Genomic DNA, 27157 nt, shown 5'->3' on the forward strand with positions numbered 1-27157 from the left:
GGACTAACTCCCCCCGCCAGAATTAGACTTGGACTTGGAGGGTACACCTAAGGCCAAAGTACAGGTCTGAGGACTACAGCAAGCCCAGGTCACCTGAGGTACATAGGAAAATGCAGATTTCTCAATCTCCAGACTTGGAATTTCTGAGGATGGACTTTAGAAATACACTATGTCAATCAAGTTCCCCAAATGATTCTGAAGCCCATCGGTTTGAGGACCACCAGCATGAGTGAGTTCTAAATCCAAATCCAGCCAGAAAACCCATTTGTTTACCTATCCTCTACACAACACAGAACTTGCCAAGCAAATCAAGCAGCTTATTTAAGTTTACCGCACCAGTGACCTAACCTGAGTTAGTCACGTCAAGACTTTATGTGCCTTAGCCTAAAGAGCCAGGTCAACGGACTTAGGTCAGAGGTACAGTGTCAGCTTCATTCCTTCCAAGGTAACTTCTCAGTTGACATTACTCAACAGTATCTTCAAAAACTCCACACACTCCTGGAGGCATCTTCCTGTAGATTACCAACACATATGGTGCCAAATTCCTTCTGAAGGTGCGTAACATTTCAAGGAAGGTGTCATACCATTAACTTCTAGAGAAAATAATGTGGGTGTTAACCAGTCAAAATCCTCAAACTGGGTTTACAGAGTGTCCGTAATTGTGGTGGAGATCATACAGAAAACCGCCTTCTGCCCATTTAACTTTACTTCATATTGGAAATGGCAATAGTCTCCTTTTGAATTCACTTCTTATGGCACAGAATTTTAAGAGGGAGGAAAAAATGGTGACAATTTCAGGTTTGTTTCATAGATTAAGAGTGTGTTCAGTACCTTTGAAACATATTTTCAAGAAAAACAAACCAAAACAAGTATGGCCCCATGGTCCTGCTGTGTATTGCAGGAGAAAACAGTCTAAACAGGCTTCACGACCGCCACGTCAAGCCTTGTACTTCTGAAAGACCTCTCATGGTACTATGAGAATGTAAGACAGCAGGAGGCTGAGAAATATAATATGAAGAATAGAGAAAAAAAGGAACAGGCTTAGAAATAAACACATTTGAAAAAACAGTGAAGGATTTTTAAAAGATCAGTCCTAATTTAAGAAAGGAGCATTGGTACTTTGTCATTTGAACCTAAAAGAATACACCCAGGGCAAGACAAATTTCAGAAGACATGACACTCTTGAAATACAGAATTTTATTTAGAAACTGTTTAAAGTAGAAAAAAACCCTGTCAAGAAAGACCAGGTGGAAAATGGTTCCCAATAAAATGGAATTTAGGGCAACAAAAGTCTAAAAGGCCACGAAAGAGAGATAGCACCACTGTTATTTGAACAATGGCTAGTTAACTTGCATTTTTGGCATTGTTAATCACTGAATCTGGGTTTTCCTCTGAATTCCACACATAGCATGCACTACACAACAATTTATCATAAAATACCTGCTTTCTACACACATTTTAGGACAAGCTACCACCGGAAACAAATCAATACAAATACATCAGGGGTTGAACAATCTCAGTAGTGGGTGACACACATTTTGCAGAATTCTGCCAAACAAAGGAACTGAGTAGGCTGTGGGCAAAGCAAATGAGGGAGCGTTAAGGAATGAAATACTTTAAATATTAATAATTAATTCAGACACGGCACTGTATTTTCTGCAAAAGAAAATTAACATTTAGGAACACGCTAACGAATTTTTATCTCCAAAGAGATTAGTGCACTGGCAAAGTATTCCGGTAACGGGAGGGCTGTGGGACAGCAGGTACCAAAACCAGCCAGCCTTGCAGATCCCAAGGTAGTGATGGCCTGCCCTGATCACTCCCTTTGCCAGACGTCCAGAAAGAACTTACAGCACGGTCACCTGCCTGCTGAACTTCCACTCTAAGCAGCAAACTTGAAGGAGCCAAAGAGGAGTCCCCAGTGGGCAAGGGGCGCAGAGAAGAGAAACATGTTAAATGTAAACTTAAAAGACAGTAAAATGGGACACAACCCCCATTCAAATCCCAGAGATGTGGGCAAGCCCCCAAAAAGCAGTTGTTGGATTTAAAAACTGAACACACCTCATTTCCCAAAAAAAAACACAATACAGAGAAATTTTAGGGGTAATTGGAAAAATCGTCAGAGAAATATGTTCAATGAAAATCAAGCTATTCAACTTCAGGCTGAAACACACCCTCTATTCATTCAGGCCACAATACCTCTTGCTTCTTAGCAGAGATGGAATTGGCCAAGGACACCAAATGGCTCTACAGAGCAACATTTTAAACTTTCCTTCTAGGCCAAGGTTACGCCTACGAAGATTCAAGCAGCCCTGCAAGGCCTGTGAACAGCAGGTTCCAAAGGTTCCAAGGTGTGGCCCCTCCTTCCCACACGCAAGGTCAAACACATAAAATCTCCTGTCAGGTTACATTTTACATTTTGAAATATGGAGGCATATTTTAAATACTCTTAAGGCATTTATTTATTAAAACGTTCTCTGCCAAGATTTCACATTAGCTTAGAATTCAAATCAGTCTTTACATTTCTCTACTGAGGTCTCCACCTCAGCATATCGCATAAAAACCCCTTCTCCAGCCATCAGCGTTACCACCATCCACTCGGGGAGCCCCACAGTCAGCCTCTTTGTTCCCTGGGTGAACCAACTAGGTGTTAATACTGCTCTGCTACAAGGTAGAAGCTCCTAACTCAAACTTAGTGGAAAAGGAGTGAAACTTCTGCAAAGTGCACTTTAAGAAGAGGTACTTTTTGCTTATGAAAAGAAACCAGTGAGTCCTCTAAGAATAATAAAAGGGAGTATTTTACAGTTAAGCACATGATTTGGAGTGAAGAATTCAATGTTGCTCTGATGGTCCAGGCTGTTAATACTCTTCTTGTTCCTCCTGGGGGCCCCCTTCGTCAGGTATCACAAAGCCTTCCTAAAATGGGAAAATGAGAAGGGAAAGCTATTACTCAACACTGAATGATCAGTTTCTACTGTGGGTTCACTTTCCTCTATTTAAAGTCTCTCAAGTCAACAGTTCTTCCTGTCTCTACCACACACTTGGCATGTGATGGCACAAGGCAAGGGGACCGCTATTTTATTACTTAGGCAGTGGAATCACATTTCACAATCAAATTTACCCTCAAACTTTTGGGGCTGATGGATGTATGTAAATTCTCTTGATTACAATGATGATTTCACGCGTCATCAAGGTGTACTTAAATATGTGTAGTTCATGTCTCTTATACCTCAATAAAGTTGTTTAAAAAACAGGAAAGTCACCCTCAAAAATCCCTGAGGTCACCATAAAGTTCAGTACCACAGCACCTCCTCTCAATGCACTGTCTCTGCAGCCAGATTTTCCTTTATGCATTCCTCTGACTGTACTGAAGAACCACGCACGCTACTTAGGAGTGTTGCGGGTGTTTTTAGTGTTTACACAAAAATCTCCTGCGCAAAAACAGCTGCAAGATTGACCCAACATTAGTGGCATGGGAAAACAGCAGATTCATGGCTCCCACCTCACACTTGCTCCAGGGCACTCTAGCACATATTGGCTACACTAACATAAAAATTAGACTTCCCTTTCAACCACCATCTTTTTCTTTTTTTTTTTAACTAAATCTCTACTGCTGGATTTACTTAAGATATGACCCCACTAAAATAATATGCAGACTAGACCAGGGACCCCTATATCTTCATCCTTTGGCAGAGGGCAAGCCTGAGCAAAGAATTTAACAAATTATCAACTTTTCAGTCATCTGTCTTAATCCCCCAAATTCACCGTTTAAAGGATAATGTTAACGGCATTGATATTACCTTACATTTGCATACTGCCACACATACTACAAATCCCTTAGATATATACTGTAGTTTAATCCTACAGACCTTGCTAATGCAGGAGAATTATAAGTAAATATAGCCATTAAACAGTAGACACAGTAAGATACCAAATTCTAGACCTAGGGAAAATCAATCTTCCCTGATCAGCTAATGTCATGATTAATATCAGCAGATTCAGCTGTGTAATACACATGGCTCCCAATGTACCTTGACCACAAAGCACTTTGAGGGAATGAAAACCAGGCACCCTCCTAGGAGGGAGGAGCAAAGGTGGGCAGCACACATCAAAAAGGGACCATGTGCCTGGTTCTCCAGGGCATGCCTGGGCCCAGATCAAATGGAGACAACGCAGCTACAGGGGAGGTGGAGTGGGAATGGTGGGGTTAAGGACATTTTGTGGCACTCATCATCTATCAGTGGCCACAAACTACAGAATCGGGGCAAGTCAGCCACCTCCTTGTCCTATTCTGGCCTCAAAAGCACACAGACCTCAAGCAAAGGCTGAAGCTGGGCAGAGGTGCCCTCTGGCTGACTCTAAGGGGTCAAAGATGAAGTCCTTTGATGAATGCTAGGCTGGAATACGACAGTCATCAGCACTGAGTTTGCCGAAACCAACCAGATAAAATTCATTTTCTCTTAGGTGGCAAAATGGCAATATCCTCATGTCAACACATACATCTGTGGCATAGAGAATGTCCACAATCCTCTGCAGTACAGGGTTGTTTTCCCCCTCGTTCTCCTGGCAAATCAATTCAATGTTTCTTAGCTTTCCAAAGTAGAAATCTCTCTCTTTCTCCAAGTCTTCGACTGTGAGTTTCAATACGTTGACCTGCACAAAACATTAAAAAAGGTGAGACACCTGGCATTTGTGTACCAGTATTGTGACAAACTTCTAACCAAAAAGGAGATGTGGTCTTTCATCAAACTCTCTAACCCGGACAAAAGCCCACTTTAGTTTAAGGTCAATTTTCTTCAGTCGCAGATAAATAACATGGGTTTGTTCACAGTCACCTTGACTATAATAATTCCCAGGAAAGGGCAGACTATAACTATACCATGAAACAAGCAGGAACTTCTCACGAACTGAGAAAAGATCCAGGAGGAAAAACTACGGGAGCCTGAGACAAAGAGGGAAGCCAAATCCAGCCAACGTGGTGGCTAACACCATAAATTGAGTCCTTACCCAGGCATCAGTCAATCGAGTCCAGGTCTTTCTGCATGTGGAGGTCAACGGAAGGAGAGGGTCTGGACCAGGGGAACAGGGTAGGAATGGCAAGGCAGGAGAGGGAAGACTAGCTAAAGATGACTAATACTCACCAAAGACACTAGGAGTGAGGAAGGGCTGGGCATGGAAAACTCAATGGTTCTTTCCCCCACTCCCACCCATATACTGGGGGCGGGGGGAGGGGGGTGGAGAGGGGAGGCCAATCCGTGACCCAAAAGGAAAAAAAGCATCCGCTATGGAGACGGTCCTTGTACCTGTCTCTCCCCAAGAAGAGTCTCAAAAGGGAGAGAAGACAGCAGAGGCAGAGAGCAGACCCCACCCCATTCCACTGCTGGCTGCCTCCATTGAGCATATTGTCCCCTCACCACACATGCTGCAAGAGCCTTCAGGAGCTCTAATCTCCAGAAGGGCCAATGAAAATAAGTAAATCTCAGAGCTTAGGCCAAGACTCGAGCCAACAGTAATAAAAGTCCTAACAACTCTCCTGGTCGGTCCTCTGCGTATTTTAAACAAAGTGCATCTTCGTTCCAGTGTAGTCAAATCTATGACATGTGAATTCCCTTCAACTCTCACTGAATGCATATTACAAGGCATATGGTGCAGCATAAAATCCTCACAGGACTTACAGGCTAGGGACACACTGAAAGCCACAACAGGAAATCAAAGGTGCAGCACCCAAGAACAATTTGGATACCAGGGAATTTGAGAGCCAGAAGGCACCACAGAAATCAAGTCTAACCTTCTGAAGTGACAGCTGCAAAAACTGAAGCAAACAGCTCATCCAGCTTCCCCACAGCCTGACGAAGAAGCCAGACATACCACAGGGATGTCCCAAGCAGAAGGAAACTCCCCGCTCATAACACACAGTCAAGGAGCATCCAGAGAGGAGGAGCCCCCAGGACTACTCTGCCAAACACTTAACGTCATGTCCATCATCAAAGACCTGAAGAGACCAAACCAGAATCAAGATCAAGGTTCTAGACAGCCCTTTGCTATTCCTTTATCAACCAGAGAAATCACTTTTAAAAATAACTGAAAGTGTCAATAAAGTTACTACCATCACCTAGTAGCCAGCAAACCTAAATCATTCATTCCTCCCTCTCCATTCTCATTACCCCTGCTTTAACTGCTGCCAGTTGCCTTTCCTTAAACCATCAGTTAGCCCCAGAGTGCAGTACAAAAGGGGACAGAAGGACCAAAGTTGACCAATCCCAGCAACAGGAAACTGCCTTGGATCTTCAGCTCCAAGATCCAAGAGCCTGAGAAGAGGCCTTCTAATCATGTTAGTGACTGAAAAGGAAAGGGAAGCCAAAATAGCTTTAAAAAGTACGCTAACTTGGAGTCCACCTATACACTCATTTCACTAGTGCTTCCCTCACAAACCCAGCAAAACCTTCTCTGGCCTACAAATCATCCAGGGCACCAGACCCCATCCTTCTGTGCCCCACCTGTAAGGCCAAAGCAGCATGCCTCCTTGGTATCACTCAGTAACTATGTATGCACAAGAAACTCTCAATAAATACACACCAAATCACTGACTTTCACCTGGCACTCCTCTAAATGCTTAGTTATAAGGTTATTAAAAATCAGTGGCTAGTAATCAGTGTCACTCTTAGAAAAGAACCTTCTCTTGTAGTAAAGTAATAGATGTAACCTAGGAAGCCCAAGAAGAATGCTTAGGACCCACATGGGCCAATCTGGGAGCTCTGAGCCATACATAGCTATTTGAGCCCTTAAAATGTGGCCAGTGCAATTGAGATGAGCTGGAAACATTAAATACACACAGGATTTCTAAAACCTGGTATAGTCTACAAATGTAAAACATCTCATTCATAATTATTTGTATTGATTACATGTTAGAATGATATTTCGGATATACTGGGTAATGTGTTATTTGAGTAAATTTAACCTGTTTGTTTTTACCTCTTTTAATGTGGCTACTAGAAATTTCAAATTATGTATGCCTCATATTTCTGGTTCACATTCTATTTCTACTGAACAGAGTACTGCTCTGGACTAAAATCAACGAAAAGTAAATTTCTCCGGGATGATTTAAGAATGTGGAATCACTGAAGATCCCCCAAGGATATGAACACTACAAGGTAATTTGTAGAGAATATACTATTTTTCTCTTAGCCTAATGAGCACATCTGGCTTTATTTCCCATATTGGTCGTGTCCCCGGGGCCGCCATACTTTTGTTGAGGACCACAAATTCAAATACTTTCAGGGGCCAGAAAGATGAGCCAAAGGAGTCAGTGACAGGGTGTGGTCAAGACTTTGGTAACCTGGATAGAAGCTAAAATACTTCATGTTAAAAAACATATATATTAAAACCCTGTGCACACCAAAGTACTTCTGAGACAAGCTGGGCTCAAATCCCAGCTCAGGTTACTTAACCTCTCTGAGCCACAGAGTCTTATCTGTAAAACCTCACAGAGCTAACACAAAAGGAAAATTAAAGCGCTTAATATCAACAGCGTAACGGCATACGCACTCTAAAAATGTTAGCTAGTTTTGTTTTTATTATTAATGTTCACATATTCTATACACATTAACACTTATATACAATTTTAAAACTAGGATTAATCAAGAGAATCATCCAAAAGCCAAACAAAACTAGAAGGATTAGTGAGAAAATATCTAAAAGTCTAAAATTTGTTCTCATCCAGAGACCCCTGACAGGTACCTTGAAGGATATTAACTATCCTGAAAAAGACACTTCACATCACTGACCTATTAAGAACAGAAGAGCAACAGGCTTTTCATACCAGTTCCTCTCTCAACTTGAATCTCTAGGGGCCCAGGATTTCAGCAGAGAAACTGTGAACTCCGTTTTTGTTTTTAATTATTCAAAAAAAAACTACATTTTCTGTCAGAACCAAAATTCAAGAAACACTCTGACTCCCACAGAACCCGGACAGCATTCCAGATATTCAACAGGGTTCCGCTGCACAGGTGGGTTTCCGAACTCAGACGCTGGATTCTGTCAACTTATAGATCCCAGAAATGCCTGACCCCTCTCTTCTACCTCCATCTCCTCGCTCATACTCCACACACGTCACAACAAGGACTGCTTCAGCGAGCAGACAAAGCAGGTCCTCCCACAAGAACACAGACAAGCCTCCCCTGATCAGTGCAACAAGCGTCCTTCCCCTGCAGTGACCGCCATCTTGAACGCGGGAGGGGCCTACCTGCTGCAGCAGTTCGGCTGCTTCGTCCTCCCCGTTGCCCACACCAGGATTCCTCCGCACCACACCTGCGCCAGCCTTCGGGGTTCTGTGTGTTGCAATGGGCCTCTGTGGAGCTGAGAAGAGTAGACATCTTTTTGAGAGCAGACATTTCAAGACAGAAAGAACCCACTGGACAACATGAGGAGGCTGTGACTAACTGCCCTCCACAGTAATGAAGTGAAGGGGCCCAATGTGAAGAGCCCAGCATGCATGACAACACCCCCAAGATTGCCCAAAGTGGTTTTTTACCCTAGCAGCAAAGTTAAGTACCAATTTTAGCCACAATTTTTTGTGGCAGGAGTAAGTCCTTCTCTGAAGTCTTTTTGCCACTGGCATGAATAGAACTATTACCTGGAAGAAGCACACAAAGTTGATCTACCTTAACCCAGTTCCAACCAAATCCACCATCAAGGCACCTTCATGGCACAAGGCAAACTTCCCGCCAGGATTGAGCTCACAGTCCTAGCTGTTGCCAGGTACCCACAGTTCCCCATCTGGAAAGTATGATGCCTCCTAACTCAGAACCTCAGGCTCCTTGCATTAGGAAGAGCAGCGGGGTAGAGACTCTTCCTAATCCAAAATTAATTACTTCAAAACCCTTGTCTTGCTCAACTTTTAGGTGTTTAGAAGGGTTAGGAGAGAAAAACAGCAAACTGACCAAGATTCACAGACTTCCATCAGTAGCAATAGTCAAAAGCAGACAAAAACAAGGAAAAAGTAGTCAAGGGGCCAACCTATCATTCATGATTTTATTCATTCATCCGGCAATTATCTTGTAAAGCTTGTACATTATGCCAGGCTTAGAAATATCTCATCTTCCTGACACCCCAGATTACTCAATAACCATAAGGTCTGTCACCTACAATAACAGGCATTTCCTCTGGATGATCTCTAGTATCATCTCCAGGATGTGTATCTCTAGAATGTTTATCCCGAAGACTAAATGCTTAATGCACATCTCTGCTTGCCTGTTAGTCACATCTGAAACATGAAGTGTGCAGGGTTATCTATGCAGTTCACTATTCTAAATAGCTCAATAAAAGTACTCAATATTTGGGGAGACTGGAATCCTCGTGTACTCTGCTGATAGGAATATAAACTGGTGCAGCCACTTTGGAAAACAGTCTGCAAAGGGTAAACAGAATTACCATCTGACCCAAGAACTCTGCTCCAAAAGTATATACTCTTGGATATGTACCCAAGAGAAATGAAAACATATATCCACGCAGAAACCTGTATAAGGATGTTCATAGCAGTATTATTCATAACAGCTAAAAAGTCGAAACAACACAAATGATTAACTAATGAATAAATAAAATGTGGTATAGTCACACAATGGAATTATTTAGCCATAAAAAAGGGATGAACTACTGATACATGCTTAAACATGATGTTGACAACATGCTAAATGAAAAAAGCCAGACACAAGAGACCACATGTTCTATGATCCTATTTATATGAAATGCTCAGAATAGGTAAACCTACAGAAAGTGGATTGGTGGTTGCCTCGGTCTAAGCGGGGAGGGGAGTTAGAGGAAAATGGGATATGACATTTATTAGGCACATAGCAGGTTTCTTTTTGGGGTAATGAAAATGTTCTAAAATTGACTGTGGTGATAGTTCAACACATCTGTAAATATACGAAAAACCACTGAATTGTACATTTTAAACGAGCGAATTATATGGCTGAGAATATATCTCAATAATGCTGTAACTATTAAAAGGTACTCAACTGTCCTCTCTACCTACCAGATGGATCAGCTTCTCTCTTGAAGTACTGAGGGACCTTAGCTAATGTTCTTGCCACCTTCTGGAAAAGGAGTTAGCATCTGTAGAACATCCACCCTGCCCCAAGGTATAGGTATGTTCTACTGCAAACACATCTTGGGAAACCTACCTGGTCAAGACTTTTTAGAAAAGGTCTCTAAAACCAGCCTCCCGCCACCCCCCAAATTCTGCTGGCATCACAGCAAGCCAAAGCCACATAGCAGCTAAAGTTCTCGGGAGGGCAGGGAAGCTGTAAGTAAGCACAGGAAGCTGGTCTACAGACAGGATGATGATGCAGAGCCAAGAGCAGTCCCTGAGAGACTGAAAAAGCTCCTTCAATTCCTGGGAGCTTAGGTCTGGTTGTAACTTCCCATCCTAGGGTTCTGAGAAATGTCCTGGTGTCCTAAATAAAGCTCTCTTTTATGTGACCTAACCTAAGGGGTTTCTATAACATACAACTAAAGACCATTGGCAAAACTGCATGCCCACAGTAATTCATTCAGGCCTCAAAAACAACTCTTTGGGGCAAGCAAGTAAAATTCCCATTTTATAGGAGGAAACCGGGGCAGAGGCGAAGTGGCTTACACTGGGCCAGAGACCTAAGAACAAACACAGGTCCGCCTGATGCCACACTCCATGCTCCTGCCACTTGGCTGGGATTAGGCTCCCCTGAGCCTATGGCTACTCAAAAAGTTCTGGTTGAATGAATGAATGAATACCTAGAATGCTATTATTTGGAAATAGTGTTTCTGTTTTGTCTTTTTACCTGCACTGCTAGAGCTGAGAGGTTTCTTCGGTTTGTTCAGAGCTGGAGCGACAAGGGAGGGAGCCACTGCAGTTTCTTGACCTTGTCTGGCAGCTACAGGGTCATAGTCTTTTCCATCATAGTTTGCATCAAAAAACTTCTTGAACCACTGAACGAATTCAAAATTGTCCTGAAACTTTCCTTTTACTAATTTGTCCACAGGAATTATCTGCAGAGAAACATCAAGACTGTTTAGCCCAAAGCAAGAGGTTTTTGGCAAGCATCAAACATGTCCATGCATCACGTCAGTATAAAGCTCTGCCAAGAAGAGAAAAAAACAGTTCAGAGGCAATTACTGCTAAGTAAGCCCTGGAATTTTAGAGAGCAAGTTTCATTCAGTCTGCCTTCCGTGGAGGACTTCCTCTGCCAACCTATATCTAAATCATATACACACTTCCAAACACATCCTAAGGTATTTCATTCCACTGTACAGAGTAAATCTCCCATGTAACTTGCATGAACAGTGTGTGTCACAAAGTATGAAATTAAGAGCACAAACTAACCACAGGTATCTACAATGAACTGTGTTAAAGAAAATTCTGTCTTAAAAATAGGTCAAGGTACAGAATCAGTCCCAGGATAGATTTCTTCAAAACAGTATGTTTTTCAAGTAATTTCAATCCTATTAAAACATATTTTAAGGACTCTGTAAGTGTGTTATACAAGATTACTGTGTTATCTGGTATTACTTCAAATCGCTGGACTATTGGGGCCAGAGCTTAACTTAAAATGTTATGTCTGGAAATCATTTCAAAATAACCCAGGAATACAAGAGGTGGGGTAGAGGTATAGCTGAAACACAACTACCCATGAGTTGATCACTGTTGAGGTACATGGGGATCACTGCACTATATCTCTACTTTCGTATACTCTAGACATTTTCCTTATTCAAAAGAATAAAATTCCGTAAAAAGAAAAAGAAAAATTACTGTATATAAGCTACACCTAGTTTTAAAACTATGCCTGGTAACTAAATGATGTTCTTAAAATACAAATGAATACTTTACATATTGTACACAAACAAAACTAAAATAAAGACTGATTTCAAAGTAAATAAAAACCAAACACACCACCAGCATAATTAGGGAGTAACTATAAGCATTACTAAAAAAATGTTTTCCAAAACAAATGGCTTAAAAGGATAAACACTTCTAACTGGGCTGGGGGTGCTGCTTAAATTTTGCAATACAATTCTGTGCCACTGAAGGATGGGGATGCGTTCTGAGAAATGCACTGTTAAGTGATTCTGTCATTGTATGAACATCAGAGAGTGCACGTACACAAATTGGATGGTACAGCCTACCACACACCTAGGTTATATGCTATAGCGTATTTACTGCTCCGAGGCAATTAGCCTGTTCAGCACGTTACTATACAGAGCAGGAGATTAAATCAAGCACAAGAGAAAACAATGCAAACAAGAGACGGGTTAAACATGGTATGTACGAGGATGCCACTGGAATGACAGGCATAAAAGTTTTACAGCAAACTTTTATTTTTATAAGTAGAAAGAGTATACTCTACAATAACAATTAAAAATATAGTACAGTAAATACAGAAACCAGTGACAGTCGTTTATTATCATTATCAAGTATTATGTACTGTACATAATTATACGTGTTACATACTATACTTTTATATGACTAGCAGAGCAGATTTATTAGAATCATCACAAACACTTAATGTGTTGTGCTACGACATTACGATGGCTAAGAAGTCAGAGGAATTTTTCAGCTCCACTGAAATCTTACAGGACCACCATCGGATATGTGGATATGCAGTCCTTCGTTGACCAAAACATTGTATAATATGGTGTATGACTGTAATCTATTACCTACTAAAACAGAGATAATATTTGTCCTAATGGAGGCTGATGGACTGTGTTTCTGGTACTTTCAAATAACCTTGGGGGCAAGAGAGAACTTCCCAACACCCACCAGGATCTTCCCTGTACCTTGCTTTTATAAAGCAACTATTCTGGAATCTTCTCTATTAAAACTACTTATTCTACTATATGGTATGCTTTACAGAAGTAAATCCAGCTATTAAAAGAGTTAGATCTCAGATTGAGATTAAATAGTAATATTAAAAAAAAAAAATCACAGGTACAGATTTACAGGTTGGTTTCTCCAGAGAGCTACTAACTTCATGATGAAGAAAGACAGCGAGCGACCTGGGGGTTAGGAGAGCAGAGGGAAAGTTAGCTCCCAGTAAAATCTATGTTAACTAGAGAAAAGGTAACTGTAAGTTGGGAAAAGAAAAAAAGAAACATCCCAAGTCATGGGCCAGCACCAGTATCCTTAGTCACAATCACTTATTAAGAAACAACCTAAATGAAAGAATAAAATGTACTTACTTTGTCAACACCCATCCTCTTAAAACCTGCTTGTAGTATTTTGAAGTTCTGGATGTATTCGTGTTCTAGCTTAGCTTGGAATTTCACTTTCTTCAAGGCAATGGAGCCAGGGAACAACATGTCCATAAACTGACAATAGGCAGCCCCTGAATGCACAACAACAGAAGAAAAAAATACACACGAGGTCATTCAATGCTATTATTAAAGAAGCAGTAAACTTTTACCCAAACCCACTTAACCCGTGTACAATTTAAGAAGTTGTAAGATGGACCTACAAAACCCAAGTTTCATTAACCACTTGTTTTCAAAGTCATTTTTTAATCAATAACAAGACTGGTTTTACCTCAGGTTCTATAACACACTTGAAACTTGGAAACCTATGGTGAGGAAGAGAAATAAAATGTTTCTATGAAATTTTAAAACTTTTTTATTAGATACCAGCAGAACAATAACATGACCACTGCAAAGAAAAACGAATGCCCAGAATAGAAAAAAGGGAAATAGGTGACATTTTCTGATTTTTCACAAGGACATACCCTCCATCCCACCAGCGGGAGGAGGGATTTCCCAAGTATTTCAAAGATCCATCTTCCGACCAGGGTTAAAAAAATTTTTTTCCCCCAAGATGTCTGTCTTCCAGCATTTCAGGAATAAACTTAACTATGTTCATTGCAGCATTATTTTCAATAGCCAAGATATGGAAGCAGCCTAGGTGCCCATCAACAGATGACTGGATAAAGATGTGGTACATACCATGTTTCCCCGAAAATAAGGCCTAGCCAGACAATCAGCTCTAAGGCGTCTTTTGGAACAAAAATTAATATGAGTCTTATATTAATTTTCTTATATGAATTTTTGCTCCAAAAGACGCATTAAAGCTGATTGTCCAGCTAGGTCTTATTTTCAGGGAAACACAGTCCTCACAGGTTATTTTTCCAATGCCTACCAAACCGCACTCTCCTAATACAGGGAAGGCTTCACTGTACACTTACTGGCTAATTCACCAAAGGAACAAGCCAGGGAAGGAGGCAAAAAATTCAGTGACCAGGTAGTAGGCGTTCTGCAGAACTTGAGACCGCCACAGTATATATATTCAACTTACTTCAAATCAGGACAAACTGGCTCCCTGCCAGCTCCAGCATAAAGTGCTATTATCATTATTTTTGGAAAGACAATGAGGGATGGTACTTCATGCATTCCATTTTTTAAATATTTATGTACTACACAGTGAATATTATTTTTATAATCAGAACTCCCCCCAAAGAAGGTAAATGTTTAAAAGAAAAAAGTGTATCAGCTGCTTTATACAAAAATACTGAAAACTCCTGGTCTATAAATGTCTCAGTTGGGTACAGAACAGGTTAAAAGGGACCTTCCTTCCAACCTCTGCCTTAACAAAGGCTGGCAACCCAAGCAGGGCTAGAAGAGGACCCCTCCTAAATGGCTGCTATCCCAACAATCTGCAACAGAACAGGCCCACATAATCTGTGGCTTAAGGATGCAGACAGACTGAGGGTAGGACCAGCTGTGTCAGGGCATCAGCTACCAGGTCTCACTAACTGCCACCGCCCCACCCTACCAGGATCTGTGCCTCAAGCAGAGAACACAAAACAAGGGCACAATGCAGCCCCTGCTCTAAAAATTAACAATTATCTCAAGTGCACTGGCTCTCAACCCTTTTGGATCAAGGGTTCCTTGGAGAATAAGATGAAAGCTGCAATCAACATTCTATACAGAATAGATGCTCCCCTATCAGGAAACTCCAGATGAAAAACTCCCAGTGTTTAAACTCAAACACAGGAAACACTCTGACTATTAAATGTAAGTGGTTAAAGCTTTGGGGGTAGGTGAGGCTGGACTCCTCCTAAAGGATGAATACAATTTTGAAATAAGAGGGCTGTGAGGACATTTAATGCAGACATTTAAAATCATCCTCAAGATATTTAACATGGGAAAAGTAATCCTGTTTTAATTTTAAAAGCAGGAAACAAAACTGCACAACATGTATGTTTGTATATGTTACTTACTGCAACAACCTGTAATACCAATAGACTGGAAATAAACTAAATGTCCAATAACCTGGGCCTGATCCAAGGAAATTTCTGTACTGCACAGCCATAAAAGAAAATAAAGTGGTATCTGATATTCGGATATGGAACACTCTCCAGAATATACAACGAGATTAGACACACTACCATTTGTGTAAAAAGAGAAGGGAATGAGCACACGCGTGCACGCACAGACACACACACACACTACAGAGAGAAATGCCTTTTTGCTTGTTCCTACACAGTCTCTCTGGAGTCTACTCAGCTGATAACACTGGTTTCCTCTGGGGAGGAAAACTAGGCAGCTGGTAGACCCAATTAAGAGGGACACTTATCACTGTGTCACCTTTTTGTTCCTTTCGAATTTTAAACCATTTTGAGAATTTCAGTTATTCAAAAAATAAAAACCAGGGCCAGCCCGGTGGTTCAGACAGTTAGAACTCCATGCTCCTAACTCCGAAGGCTGCCGGTTCGATTCCCACATGGGCCAGTGGGCTCTCAACCACAAGGTTGCAGGTTCAACTCCTCGAGTCCCGCAAGGGATGGTGGGCTCTGCCCCCTGCAACTAAGATTGAACACAGCACCTTGAGCTGAGCAGCTGCTGAGCTCCCGGATGGGTCAGTTGGTTGAAGCGCGTCCTCTCAACCACAAGGTTGCCGGTTCGACTCCCGCAAGGGATGGTGGGCTGCGCCCTCTGCAACTAGCAACGGCAACTGGACCTGGAGCTGAGCTGCGCCCTCCACAACTAAGACTAGAAGGACAACTTGAACCTGAACGGCACCCTCCACAACTAAGATTGAAAGAACAACAACTTGACTTGGGGAAAAAAAAGGCCTGGAAGTACACACTGTTCCCCAATCAAGTCCTGTTCCCCTTCCCCAGTAAAAGAAAAAAATAATAAAAACCATATATATAGTATGTCAATTATGTTGAAAAAGTATAGGAAAACACAGAAAGTGTAAGCTTGGGCAAGTTGTTTAACCTCTAACCTTTGTGTGCTCCAGTTGCCTATCCTAAAATGGGGGTGACGGTCCTTATCTTCCAGATTATATATGTAAAGCACTTTGGAAAATGCCCAGCCTATCAGAAGCACTCAATAAATAAGGCCACCATTAGGAAAAACTACAGCTAAAAGATAACAATGACTACATGACTAACTTGTGACATTACAGTGGACAATGGTTTTCTTCATGTTTCAGTAACAGACTTAATCAATTATAATCAGAAGAAAAGAAGTTTCTTGTCTTTGTTTTGCTTTAATTAAGGCAAAGAAATTAGAGAGATGCTGGAAGAGTTAAGTAACAAAGTTTGAAGCAATACTTCCTTGAGCACAGGAGTGACTCAATAAGAAAGGTCTCTTGCAAAGCCTGCAGACTAATGTGGTACAAGAGAGAAGTGGGGGCAGGGGAACCTAAAAAGAACCTAAATGCCCAGTTAGGGGGCCACTGTGGCAGCAGTAAGCAAACTGAGAAGGGGCTGGATCCAAAACACCCTTCAGAAAAGATACAGAACTTTGTGAATTAGCTTCCAAAGACAATTCTCAGGCCGAGACACTGGAAAAATGGTAAAATCACAGCCCCAAATGGAGTGCTTGGAAAAGGAAATCCAGTTGAGGAGAAAAAGTGGGGGAGGCCTGCTTAGGAGTGTGGTCACACACCCTTCAGAGTAGCACGGGCAAGACTGATACGCTGGTTTACAGAAACTCAAGGACTGGCGGGGCTACACGATAAGCTTAGGAAAAGAAAATCTAGCCTTTGCCTGGGAGCATCTAAACACCTCTCCGATCTGTGCAGCACACAACTATGGAGGAGGCCAAGCTGGAGGGGAGAAAGCCGGAAGAGAAGGAGCTAAGAACATTCAGCGAGGGCCACGCGACGAGGGCCACGCGACATTTCCAAAGCACCATGCTGGGCCCTTGAAAAAGTGAGAAGGGCCTGAATATGGAATGGAACTGTGGGAACAGAGGGATGGATGACAAAAAGCAACCACATCCTCTTTCTGACACAGTCAATCGTCATCAGAATCCTCTCTGAGGGGGCAGCCGGATGGCTCAGTTGGTTACAGCGCGAGCTCTGAACAACAGGGTTGCTGGTTCGATTCCCACATGGGCCAGTGTGCTGCGCCCTCCACAACTAGACTGAAGACAACGAGCTGCCGCTGAGCCCCCAGAGGGGCAGCCGGGTGGCTCAGATGATGAGAGCAAGCCAGTTCAATTCCCGCATGGGACAGTGGGCTGCACTCCCCGCAACTAAAGATTGAAAATAACAACTGGACTTGGAGCTGAGCTGCGCCCTCCACAACTAGATGGAAGGACAGCGACTTGGAGCTGACGGGCCCTGGAGAAACACACTGTTCCCCAACATTCCCCAATAATTTTTTTTTTTTTTTAATTCTTCTCTGTGATCAGATTTGTTTACTTGATGACTAGCTCTCCAAAACAGGGAGCCTACAGAATGTAATGAATCTTAAAACAACCTGCCAACTGTCACTGAAAGTTATCCGCACCTTATCTCACTACAAGGGTCAAGCAAAGGCTCGTTTCACTGTGTTGGGGGGTGGGAGAGCCCACAATACTAACAAAACCAACCACTTCACAGGCAGCCAGCACATCAATAGTACAGGACCTCAGAACTTTGTCCTCTCAAAGGAAAAGCCCATTCCGACCTTTTACAGCTTGTGTTAGAGAATTCTGTCTGCTTGACCCTCGTCTCATGAGAGGTAAGAACAGGAGGCACCAGAGTTAAAGACTATTGGGATTCTGCTTGGACTTCAGTAAATGCAAGGATCTAAGGAGCCTCCCTTTCTCTGTGACTCCAATCCCCTGGCAGCAGGCCTTTCTCAGGGACACAGTATCTGCAGCCCATCCTGTTTGGTCTCATACTGGAAGCTGAGACCTGGTTTTCTAAACATTAATGTGAAACACAACACAACCAACTACATACGCTAAAAGAAGCCCAACGCAGATCTCAAGAGAGAAAGTTATGAATGAATAAAAGTTTGTTCACAAATCACAGTTAAGTGTCCTACACTTACTACTTTCTACTGGGGAAAAGTACTTTATCTAGCATAAGAAAGTGGCAGCCAGCAGGCGAAGTTGAAATTCTTCACAGATTTTTAATGAGACGGTATCGGTGTAATTATATGTAATTTACATTTAGCTCTCTTCCAAAATCTTCTTTCAAAAAGATATAATATGTATATAGCAGAAAGAGTGTAGGCTGTGTGATCAGGAAAATCTGGGTTCCAAACCGTGCTCTGTACTGCATGAGCTGTGCCCCCTGGGCAGTCTCATCACCTCTAAAACGAGGATGTGCCCTCCCTCGAGAGCTAGATTCACTTCCAGGGTCTGGTGAAGAATTCCTATCTGACAGCTGTTTTTAACACATGGACCAGATCCTACTACCCCAGTTTATAGACGGGGAACTAGAATATTAAGGGAGTTGTCCAAAGTCACATGGCTCAGAGCAGACCAAAGCCCCGTCACACCCAGTCCTGACGACCATGACAGCTCCCTGTCTGAATGAGATAAATCTGGAGCCTGATCAGCACATGTACAACTTATCTACACATGAAAAGAGATCTCATTTTCCAAGTAACTAACTGAAATATACTTTGAAGTATATTTACAGAAAGAGGTAAATTTTATGGAGAAATTGCTGGTGAAAAAAGCTCTAACGAAAACTAGGATGACCTCATCTCCATATTAGTCATAAATCACGAGGCAAACAAGTGCTTTAAAAGACTCCAACAAATGGAGACGTGGAGATGAAACTGAGGAAACTAACAGAAAATGAAGGGAGAGCAGCCCAGAACAAAGGCTAACCACCTATGCCTCTGACTAACAAAGTAACTCATGTTTAATCAGCATGACTCTTGGGCACCACTGTTTCACTGAACAGTCTTCACATAGAGCCTTCCTCTGACCATCTGTAAAACTGGGATCAAGCCTCAAAAAGGAAGTAAGAGGGGCAAATGAAACTAAGACCAAGACTAGGACACAGCTACAAAATAAGGAAGTACACAAGCTGAATTCATTTTTTAAAAATCGTAGAAATGAGAGAAATCATTTTAAATTGATAAAAATGGCACCAGTCGGTAAAGGAAAAGTAGGGTACAGGGGTTAAAGAGCATGGGCTTTGGATGTGAATGAAGGTTCAAGTCTCAGTTCTGTTCCTGGTTGTATAACCCTGGACTTGTTACTCAATTTCTCTAAGCCCGTTTCCTCATCTGTCAAGGGGGTTAATAAATACCCCTACTTCGTGGAGGTACAGTGAAAATTAAGAGATATTTGAAAAGCACTTATATAATCCTGGCACATAAGTGTTCAAGTAAATAATAAGGATAAGCTGAGGGTTTTAATTCTCTATTCCACGAACAAGATAAGAATTTAAGTAGCAATAGGATACACATTTCATCTTTCTTCTGACATATTCTTGACCTCACCTCCTGTCTTGTTTTAAATCCAGTTTTGATAACCCTTATGCCAGGACACTCAGGGGTAGTCAGCAGAACTCTCAAACGGTGAGACAGGAAGTCTTTTGAGGAAGTATAAACTGATAACACCTTAGTGAAATATAATTACCAAGAATCTATAAAGTTCTAGGGTGGCCAGTGAGCTCAGTTGGTTAGAACGCAATGCTCTTAACAAGGTTGCCGGTTCGATCCCCACATGGGCCACTGTGAGCTGCACTAGATTGAAACAACTACTTGACTTGGAGCTGATGGGTCCTAGAAAAGCACACTTAAATAAGTAAAAGTTTAAGATAAAAAAACTATAAAGTTCATATCCTTTGACTAGAATTTCATTTCTAGGAATCACTGAAGAAATAAACACAGATAAGGTTTATGTTAAAGGATACTCAACCTAGCAGTATTAGAAACAACAGAAATACTAAAAACAAGACTAAATGTCCAAAAGTTGAGATGTTTAACTCCAGCATATCCACAGAAAGGAATAGTAGATAGCCATTAAAAATAAGTATTTCCAAGAGAGTTAATGATACTAAAGAATGTCTACAACATAATGTTGAAAAAAGCTGGAATACATACAAATATACATGTGCACAGAAAAGTAAAAAGAGGGCCGGCCCAGTGGCTCAGGTGGTTGGAGCACCGTGCTCCTAACGCCAAGGTCGACAGTGGCCAGCGTGAGCAGCTGGCAGCCCGCGAGAGCTGCCGTGAGCTGCTGTGAGCTGACGACCGGTGACCGGCTGCCTCAGTGGGGGGAGCGCAAGGCTCGTAATACCAGCTTGGGGCCAGGAAGCTGCGTCCTACACAACTAGGCTGAGAAACAACGGCTTGAACCGGAGTTTGGGGGAGAAGAGGAGAAGGAAGGGGATTCTAAAAAGAAAACATTCAAAAACAGTGGCTTGCTCTGAATAATGAAATTATCTGCATTTTTTTTCTTCTTTCTAGTTTTCTAAATGTTATACAATTAGTATATACAGAAACAGAATATGTTTTTGTTCTTGTTTTAAATCATTACCCCTCTGCCAAATTCTTATTAAACAGAAGTTTGATAAAATTGTGAAATGGCATTTGCCTGACTTTGGTCTTGTGCTACTTGGAAGAAGAAATGCCACTAATAAACTAATATAGAACTAGAACAATTACCATTACTGTCCTCAAACAAAACGTTTCAAATCTGGATGCAAAAGCTCAGCTGGAGACATTAGGGCTAAGTTGCAGGCCTCGGAATGCAGTCCCAGAATGCAGCGGGAGATGGAGACTCGCGGGCCGGAAGCATGCTTTTAAAGCACAGTTCCTTTAAGAGCTGTGAAGAAATGGGGCAGCCCTAACATAGAACCTGGACCTGGCGTTTGCAGTCAGATATGGACCTGCACATTCCTGAAGGACCTGCAGGCTTTCCTGGAAAAGTGGTCGAGTGGATTTCTCTTACCTGAGCACAACTGTTCGACCTTTGTCAAGTTCAACTGCAGAGACTCATTGATCCACGCAAGCATGTCATGTCGACTTAGGTTATCGCTGGTGACTGACGTTGAATATACGTTCACTGCCATCTTCTACAGCATGAGGAAAATAGAAAGGTTTGCATTATTAGGTACGCAAGGAAGAGCAAGCATTTCCTGCAGGAACTCTCAATTTTTAAATTTTGCCTTCTTCCCCAAAAAGCCAAATCAGACACACAGATTCATTCCAGCCATGAAGTCCACTGGATTTTCACATATAAACATGACCTGAATGAAATGAATTGCCCAACACCACCAGCCTAAAATGTAGGTCCCATTTTCATGTGATTAGTATAACATTTTAAGCTATAAGAGACACTAAGGCATAATTAAATGCTTTATAAAGGGAGGGCACAAACGAGAATGTTCTCTGGTTCTCTGATTAGAAAATGTCAGTCCAAGCTTATCCATTAACATCAAAATGGTTACAGTAGTTTTCTTCAACAGTGGGCTTTTTATTAATTCCCCTTTTGTTTTCACTATTTTCCAAATTTTCTTTAAGGACTATATCCACTTTTATAACTAAAAAGAAGTAAGCTGTTTAATAACCTAAGTACTACAAAGATGGTGGGTGGCAAATGACCGTACAGTGAAGAGTCTTCAGCACTAATTCTCTGTGAGCCACCTGGGGATGAGGGAAGGCCTCTGAGATCCTACTGAATACCAATTCACAGACACTTTTCATTAACCCTCACAACTCTCTGCAAGGTTCACTTCATTCTCTTCATTTGACAGATAAGGAAAAGATTTCCACACCGAAGCCCTGGGAATTGGCAGCCAAACCTGCCCAGCCTTGCTGTCCACATTCTTTCCCTTCCTTCTGCCAGGTTTTCAAACTCAAAACAACAAAAACACATTAACTTAAAATGCTATTAAATGTGGATGCCATCATCATCCTCATTCAATCTACACGTTTTCCTAGCCCTGTTCTAGGGACCGGGAACCAGAAGCAGGAGAGACAAGTTGCCTGTCCAAAGAGTTCACATTCTAATAGTGGAAGTTTAACGCTGACCAAATACACAAACAAATGTCATTTCCTATCGACCAAGATTACCTTGATTGCTGGTAGAGAACAGACAGTGCGAAGGGAAGACTCAAGCAATCTGAGGTAAGGGCAGACTCACCCAGATCTAAATGAAATGCCTGGGCAGTTGCCATGAGGACACGTAACTATAAAACACTGGATTTCGTAGCGACCTTGACTCTTTAAATTTTCCTCACTTCATGAAGCACCAATATTACCAATGGGGGGTGAAAAAACTCCGCAACTCTGGAGCCACCATGAGACCCCATGCTCTCTTGGGGCACTTCATTTCCTCCACCTCGTGACTACCATAGCATACTATGAGTGGTTCTTCCCCCACACGTCTCCTGCACTGGCTGCTGCGTGAGTCACACGGCTACAGAATGAGGGCAGGAAGAGATGGAGATGTACCCATCTAAATACCCTTTTTATGAGCAAGGATGACTGAGGTTGGAGAGGTAAGTGACTTACCAGGGCTGTGCCCTCACATCCCACATTCACCCACACAGCACTTGGCACCGTGTTTTGCCTACAGTGGGCTCTCAGTCAATGCTACTTGTTTTCAGGTTGGCAGGACAGTGTCAAAGAGAGAGAAATCTATATAAACTTTTTTTCAGAAAGCAAACCATCAACACATTCTTAGGAACTCAAATGATAAAACTGTTATACAAGAAGCCAGCACAAGTTAGCTCCTGACTCCACTGGGAAATTAATCCCTATAAAGTAATCCCCACGTTCCCACAGCACTTCAAACCTCTAAGACAGGCATTATCACGCTGGATCGTCATTATCTCTTCATTTCTGAATCATTCCGGACCAGATTTGGGCCAGAAAGCAATTTACTCTATGCAAAGAGCTGAGAATTTCAAGCCAGGAGGACCTGGATTTGAACTAGAGGCTAGAGTCATTCATTAGTTGTATGACCTTGGGCAAGTTAGCAAACTTCAGTACACCTCAATTATCTTGTGAGCTAATGCCACCTATCTGAAAAGGCTGAGGTGAGGTTTAAATGAAAAGGTACGTAAAATGCTCAGCATGCTACCTAACATAACAGGTATCATTAGGTCCAGGGCAGGGAGGGACCTTGTTGCACTCATTCTCCCAACTCCAGCGCCAAAAACAGAGACCTGCCATACTCTCTCTCATCTGGGTCCACTGCAACAGCCTTCAAATTACTCTCCATCTGTTCTAACACAGCAGCCAGAGAGGATTTTCTGAATCACAAATCAGATCAAGTGTCTCCCCGTTTTAAAATCCCTGAATGAATGAATACATGATGACATGCATACTGTGAGCAAAATGCTATTATAGGTACCAAGGAGAGACACATCGGAACAAAAAACAGGGTCCTAGGCTGAGCACTTGTAATCTATTTTGGCGATATTCATACATACATCAGGTTTCATGTGTGTCACGCTACCATAAAATGTAAGCAGCTAATTAATGAAGCCACGTGTGTCTCTCGACCACACCCCAGCTCAGAAAACGTTAATGGCTTGTCATAATTTAAAACTATTTCATTAGCAGTATATTAATACCTGGTCCCATGCAAGCCGAAAATTCTGCAGAAACTAAATATATATGGTGAGGCACCCTGTGGATGTGCAATAAACATCCACTGACTCAACCAATTAATTGGCTCTTCCAGGCAGCCAAAATAGAGCCAGCCCAGTTCTCAGAGCTACTGCTAGCGACAGCTCATTCTTCCTCCACAGGATTGATTACATTGCTTGGCCTCAATGGAAGACTCCATGACCACCACACAAAACTGACCATTAAATACCCTCCTTGATCCAGGGTTTCACTGCCTCGAAAAAGTTCCTTCTTGCCTCCCGACTTCTCTCTCCTCAAGAAGTTCTCCTAGCAGGCTCCCAAGCCCATTCTGATTGAACGCTAGTGATGACCACCCTCTGACTTTCAAGGCACCAGACTGAGCCCTACAGAAAGAGGCAGCGGGAGACGCTACCAGATAAAAGTGATGTGACCCTGGATAAACACTTCAGCTTTCTGGATCACAAATGGCTTACCTGTGAAAGGTGAAAACGATATATTCTACACAAGGTGGTGGTGAGGATTAAATGAGGAAACACTTCAGTTCAAAGTACATCATGTCCGAAGCTTCCCTATGTGACAGAACTGTGACAAGCACTCTGCCACACCACCAAGGGCACAGTGGTATGAAACATGCTAAATATGGACCTCAGGGAGGCAGCGTAATACAGAGGTTAAGCGCCTGGACTCAGGAGTCATGATATGGGTTTAGCCACTTGCTGGACGGCATAAAGCATTGCCACTTCACCTCCAAGAATCTAAGTCCACTCATTTGCAAAATGAAGATAGTATCTCTTAAGAGACAGTGTGATATTAAATGACCTAATACCACACCAAGCACTTACCACAATGCCTGGCACAAAGCAAGCACCCAATTAGCAAATAGTATTATTACTATTCTTAGAAACACACCATTAAAGAGGTGGATGCCAGGCCTGGAGTACCTTCCTTCAATGAGCCTCAGGATCCTCATCCCCGAAATGGGGCAGAGGCCAAGCTCTGCCCTGTCACACCCCAGGGCAGCTGTCTTCCTAGTGGTGATTTTAAATTCTCTTGTCCGCGTATACATTTTCTTATTTCCTATCTGTCTTCCCACCACAGTGTAGGCTCCTGGACAGCAGGACTTTCCCTCCTGCTCCTGGGTGCATAGCCAGCGCTTACCACAGTGCCTAGCACCCAGGAGGCGCTCAACAAATACCCAATAAAGGAAGGAGTCCATTGAGCTGGCTTGCTTTTTGTCACGCACCGCGTTACAGCTTTCTATGCGTACTATTATCATTGTCCCCATTTCACGGATGAGGAAACTGAGGCCGAGAGAGATAAAAGCACCTGCCCAAGGTCGGTCGCACAGCAGGGAATCAAACCTAGGTTTGAATCAAAACCCGAACTCTTACCATGAGGCGACACTGCCTCCTACAGTGGGGGTCCCCAGAACTCTCGGCGGGACCCAGTTCAACTACACACACCCCCTCATCTGGGCTGACCACCCCGGAACCTCCCGCCACCGCGGTCCGCGTTCCACACTTCGGGCACGGCCCACAAGTCCCCACGCGGCGTGGGGCAGACCCTATTTCCGGTCCGAAGCCCCGCCCCCCCAGTAAAGAAGAACGCGCGCCCCCCAGCCCGCGCGCGCCGGGTCACGGCCCCGCCCTTCCCCCCACCCAGACCGAACCGTACCGCCGTGGGGAGCGTCCCGGGCATGGCCTGCAGTGCCCGCCGGCGCCTGCCCGGCCCGAGGCCCACTTGGCCGCCCCCCGGCCGCCGCCCCGTGCCCGTTAACCGGCTCACCGGCTCTCGGGCGAACCGCGTCCACTGCTCGTGCCCGGCTCCGGTTCCGTCTTCGTCTCGTTCAAACAGCCCGACCCCGCCCGCTCGCGCGATGACCTCACACGCACCCCCCCCGTTACGCGTCGACGTAAAGGTTGGTCACAGCCCGCCGGCTCCTTTTATAGAGAGAGACTCAGCGCGCGCCGGAGGCGGAGCCCGGTCCTTGATTGACGGTTGAGGCGCCCAGGGGCGGGGCGCCGACTGCCGGGGCTATGCGGCCACGTGCTCTGCCGCAGCCCGTGAGATCCCCCCTCAGGCTGGGGGTGACTCCTCCTAGAAGGCGGGATCCAGTTACAAATTCTCCACCCCGTAGCCAAAAAAATAAATAAAAATTGGTTTTACAATGAATCTCTACAAAAATGGGTTATAGGGTAATAAAGATACTTGACAGGAGCTTTAAGGACTTAAGTCATCTCAGAGACGTTCTGTGACCACTGTCTGTAATGACCCTGTTATCTCATCATTTATTTTCCTCCTAGTAGTACCGTATTAAGTCATTTTGTGTGTTTATACCTTTATTGTCTGCCTTTCTGTAAGTTCCACGAGGGCAAGGATCGTCTCAGCCCTGTTCAGACTTGCTGAAAGAATTACATCCACTTTACAGAAGAGGAAACCGAGCCTCAGGTCAATTGACTGGCTCAGCATCAGAGGCTGACCCAGGTTTCCAGCTAGTTTCCTGCTCTAGTTATCATTTATTCATGTGTTCAACAAATATTTATTTTCCCTAGTCCCTCGTGTCCTAGGGATTTGATGGTGAGCAAAAACCAGACATAGTCTCTGAGTTCTTAAGTTTCCAATCTAGCCGGGGAGGCACAAGACACAACCAATGACACAAGTACTGTTTAAGTTACAAACCAGACTTAGTGCTAGGTAGGAGCGGTATGTGGCAAGGGTGATGGCACCTGCATTGTATGCAATAGGGTCCCAGAGGCCTTCTGGGCCAGGTCTCACCTAGTTAGTTACTGAAGCCTGGGGAGATGTTCAGGAAGAAAGGGGTGGGGAGTGGGGCAGGAGCTGTTTACCAGTCTGGAGGCATTTCAATATTTTAAACGCCAGTACTGCTGATTGTCTCTCTGTTATATAGCGCTCCAAGAGTACATCACAAGGAGACTTGACCTCACCTTAGTGTAGGAAAGCTTCCCAGAGATACTTGCTCTAAAAGATGAGGTGTTACCTGGCAAAAGTGTTGGGGTAGGAGGGGGCAAACAAGAGGATACAACAAAGAGCCCTGTAACTAACCAAGTGATTATAGCAATAGTAGTTATATTAGCATTATAGTGAATTGATATGAAGCATAGATAATCAAGTAAATATATTCAAATACACTTATGAATATCCTTACCCTCCTTTTATACATGAGGACATTAAGTTTCCAACAGGCTAAGTGAATTCCATAAGTAGCAAAGCCAGCAGGTCTGGATTCAAATACTGACTCTGCTAAGAGTTAGAATTAAATGTGTGTAAAGTTCTTAGGCCACTTCTAGTGCATTAGTATGTGCTCAATAAATGTTATTGATTTGAGACCCTTT

General features: G+C 43.0%; 1 protein-coding gene across 3 annotated transcripts; it reads right to left on the reverse strand.

Annotated features, from left to right (window-relative positions):
- Positions 1-690: 690 nt before the first annotated feature.
- On the reverse strand, positions 691-25755 carry MAPRE1 (microtubule associated protein RP/EB family member 1). Of its 3 annotated transcripts, none has more exons than XM_081034177.1 (7): positions 25590-25755; positions 21157-21280; positions 13210-13355; positions 10815-11022; positions 8243-8355; positions 4501-4653; positions 691-2916 (listed from the first exon to the last, which is right to left on the reverse strand). In XM_081034177.1, the coding sequence occupies exons 2-7, from the start codon at positions 21275-21277 to the stop codon at positions 2860-2862; spliced, it is 798 nt and encodes a 265-aa protein (XP_080890303.1). In that variant the 5' UTR covers positions 21278-21280; positions 25590-25755; the 3' UTR covers positions 691-2859. The 3 variants fall into 3 exon arrangements, with proteins under 3 accessions (XP_080890303.1, XP_080890301.1, XP_080890302.1); XM_081034175.1 differs by having other exon boundaries at positions 1166-2916; positions 25479-25661; XM_081034176.1 differs by lacking the exon at positions 25590-25755 and adding an exon at positions 25196-25391 and having other exon boundaries at positions 1166-2916.
- Positions 25756-27157: the final 1402 nt, after the last annotated feature.

The sequence above is a fragment of the Rhinolophus hipposideros genome, assembly GCF_964194185.1.
Source record: "Rhinolophus hipposideros genome assembly, chromosome: 22".
In the NCBI taxonomy this organism is placed as follows: domain Eukaryota; kingdom Metazoa; phylum Chordata; class Mammalia; order Chiroptera; family Rhinolophidae; genus Rhinolophus; species Rhinolophus hipposideros.

Coding starts and splice junctions, on each gene's coding strand:
- MAPRE1 (XM_081034175.1), bottom strand. CDS start 25,502: ATGCCCGGGACGCTCCCCACGGCG. Junction 4,654..8,242: donor CAGCCGAACTGCTGCAGCAG/GTAGGCCCCTCC, acceptor TGTTTTGTGCAG/GTCAACGTATTGAAACTCAC. Junction 2,917..4,500: donor ACATTCTCTATGCCACAGAT/GTATGTGTTGAC, acceptor TTCCCATTTTAG/GAAGGCTTTGTGATACCTGA.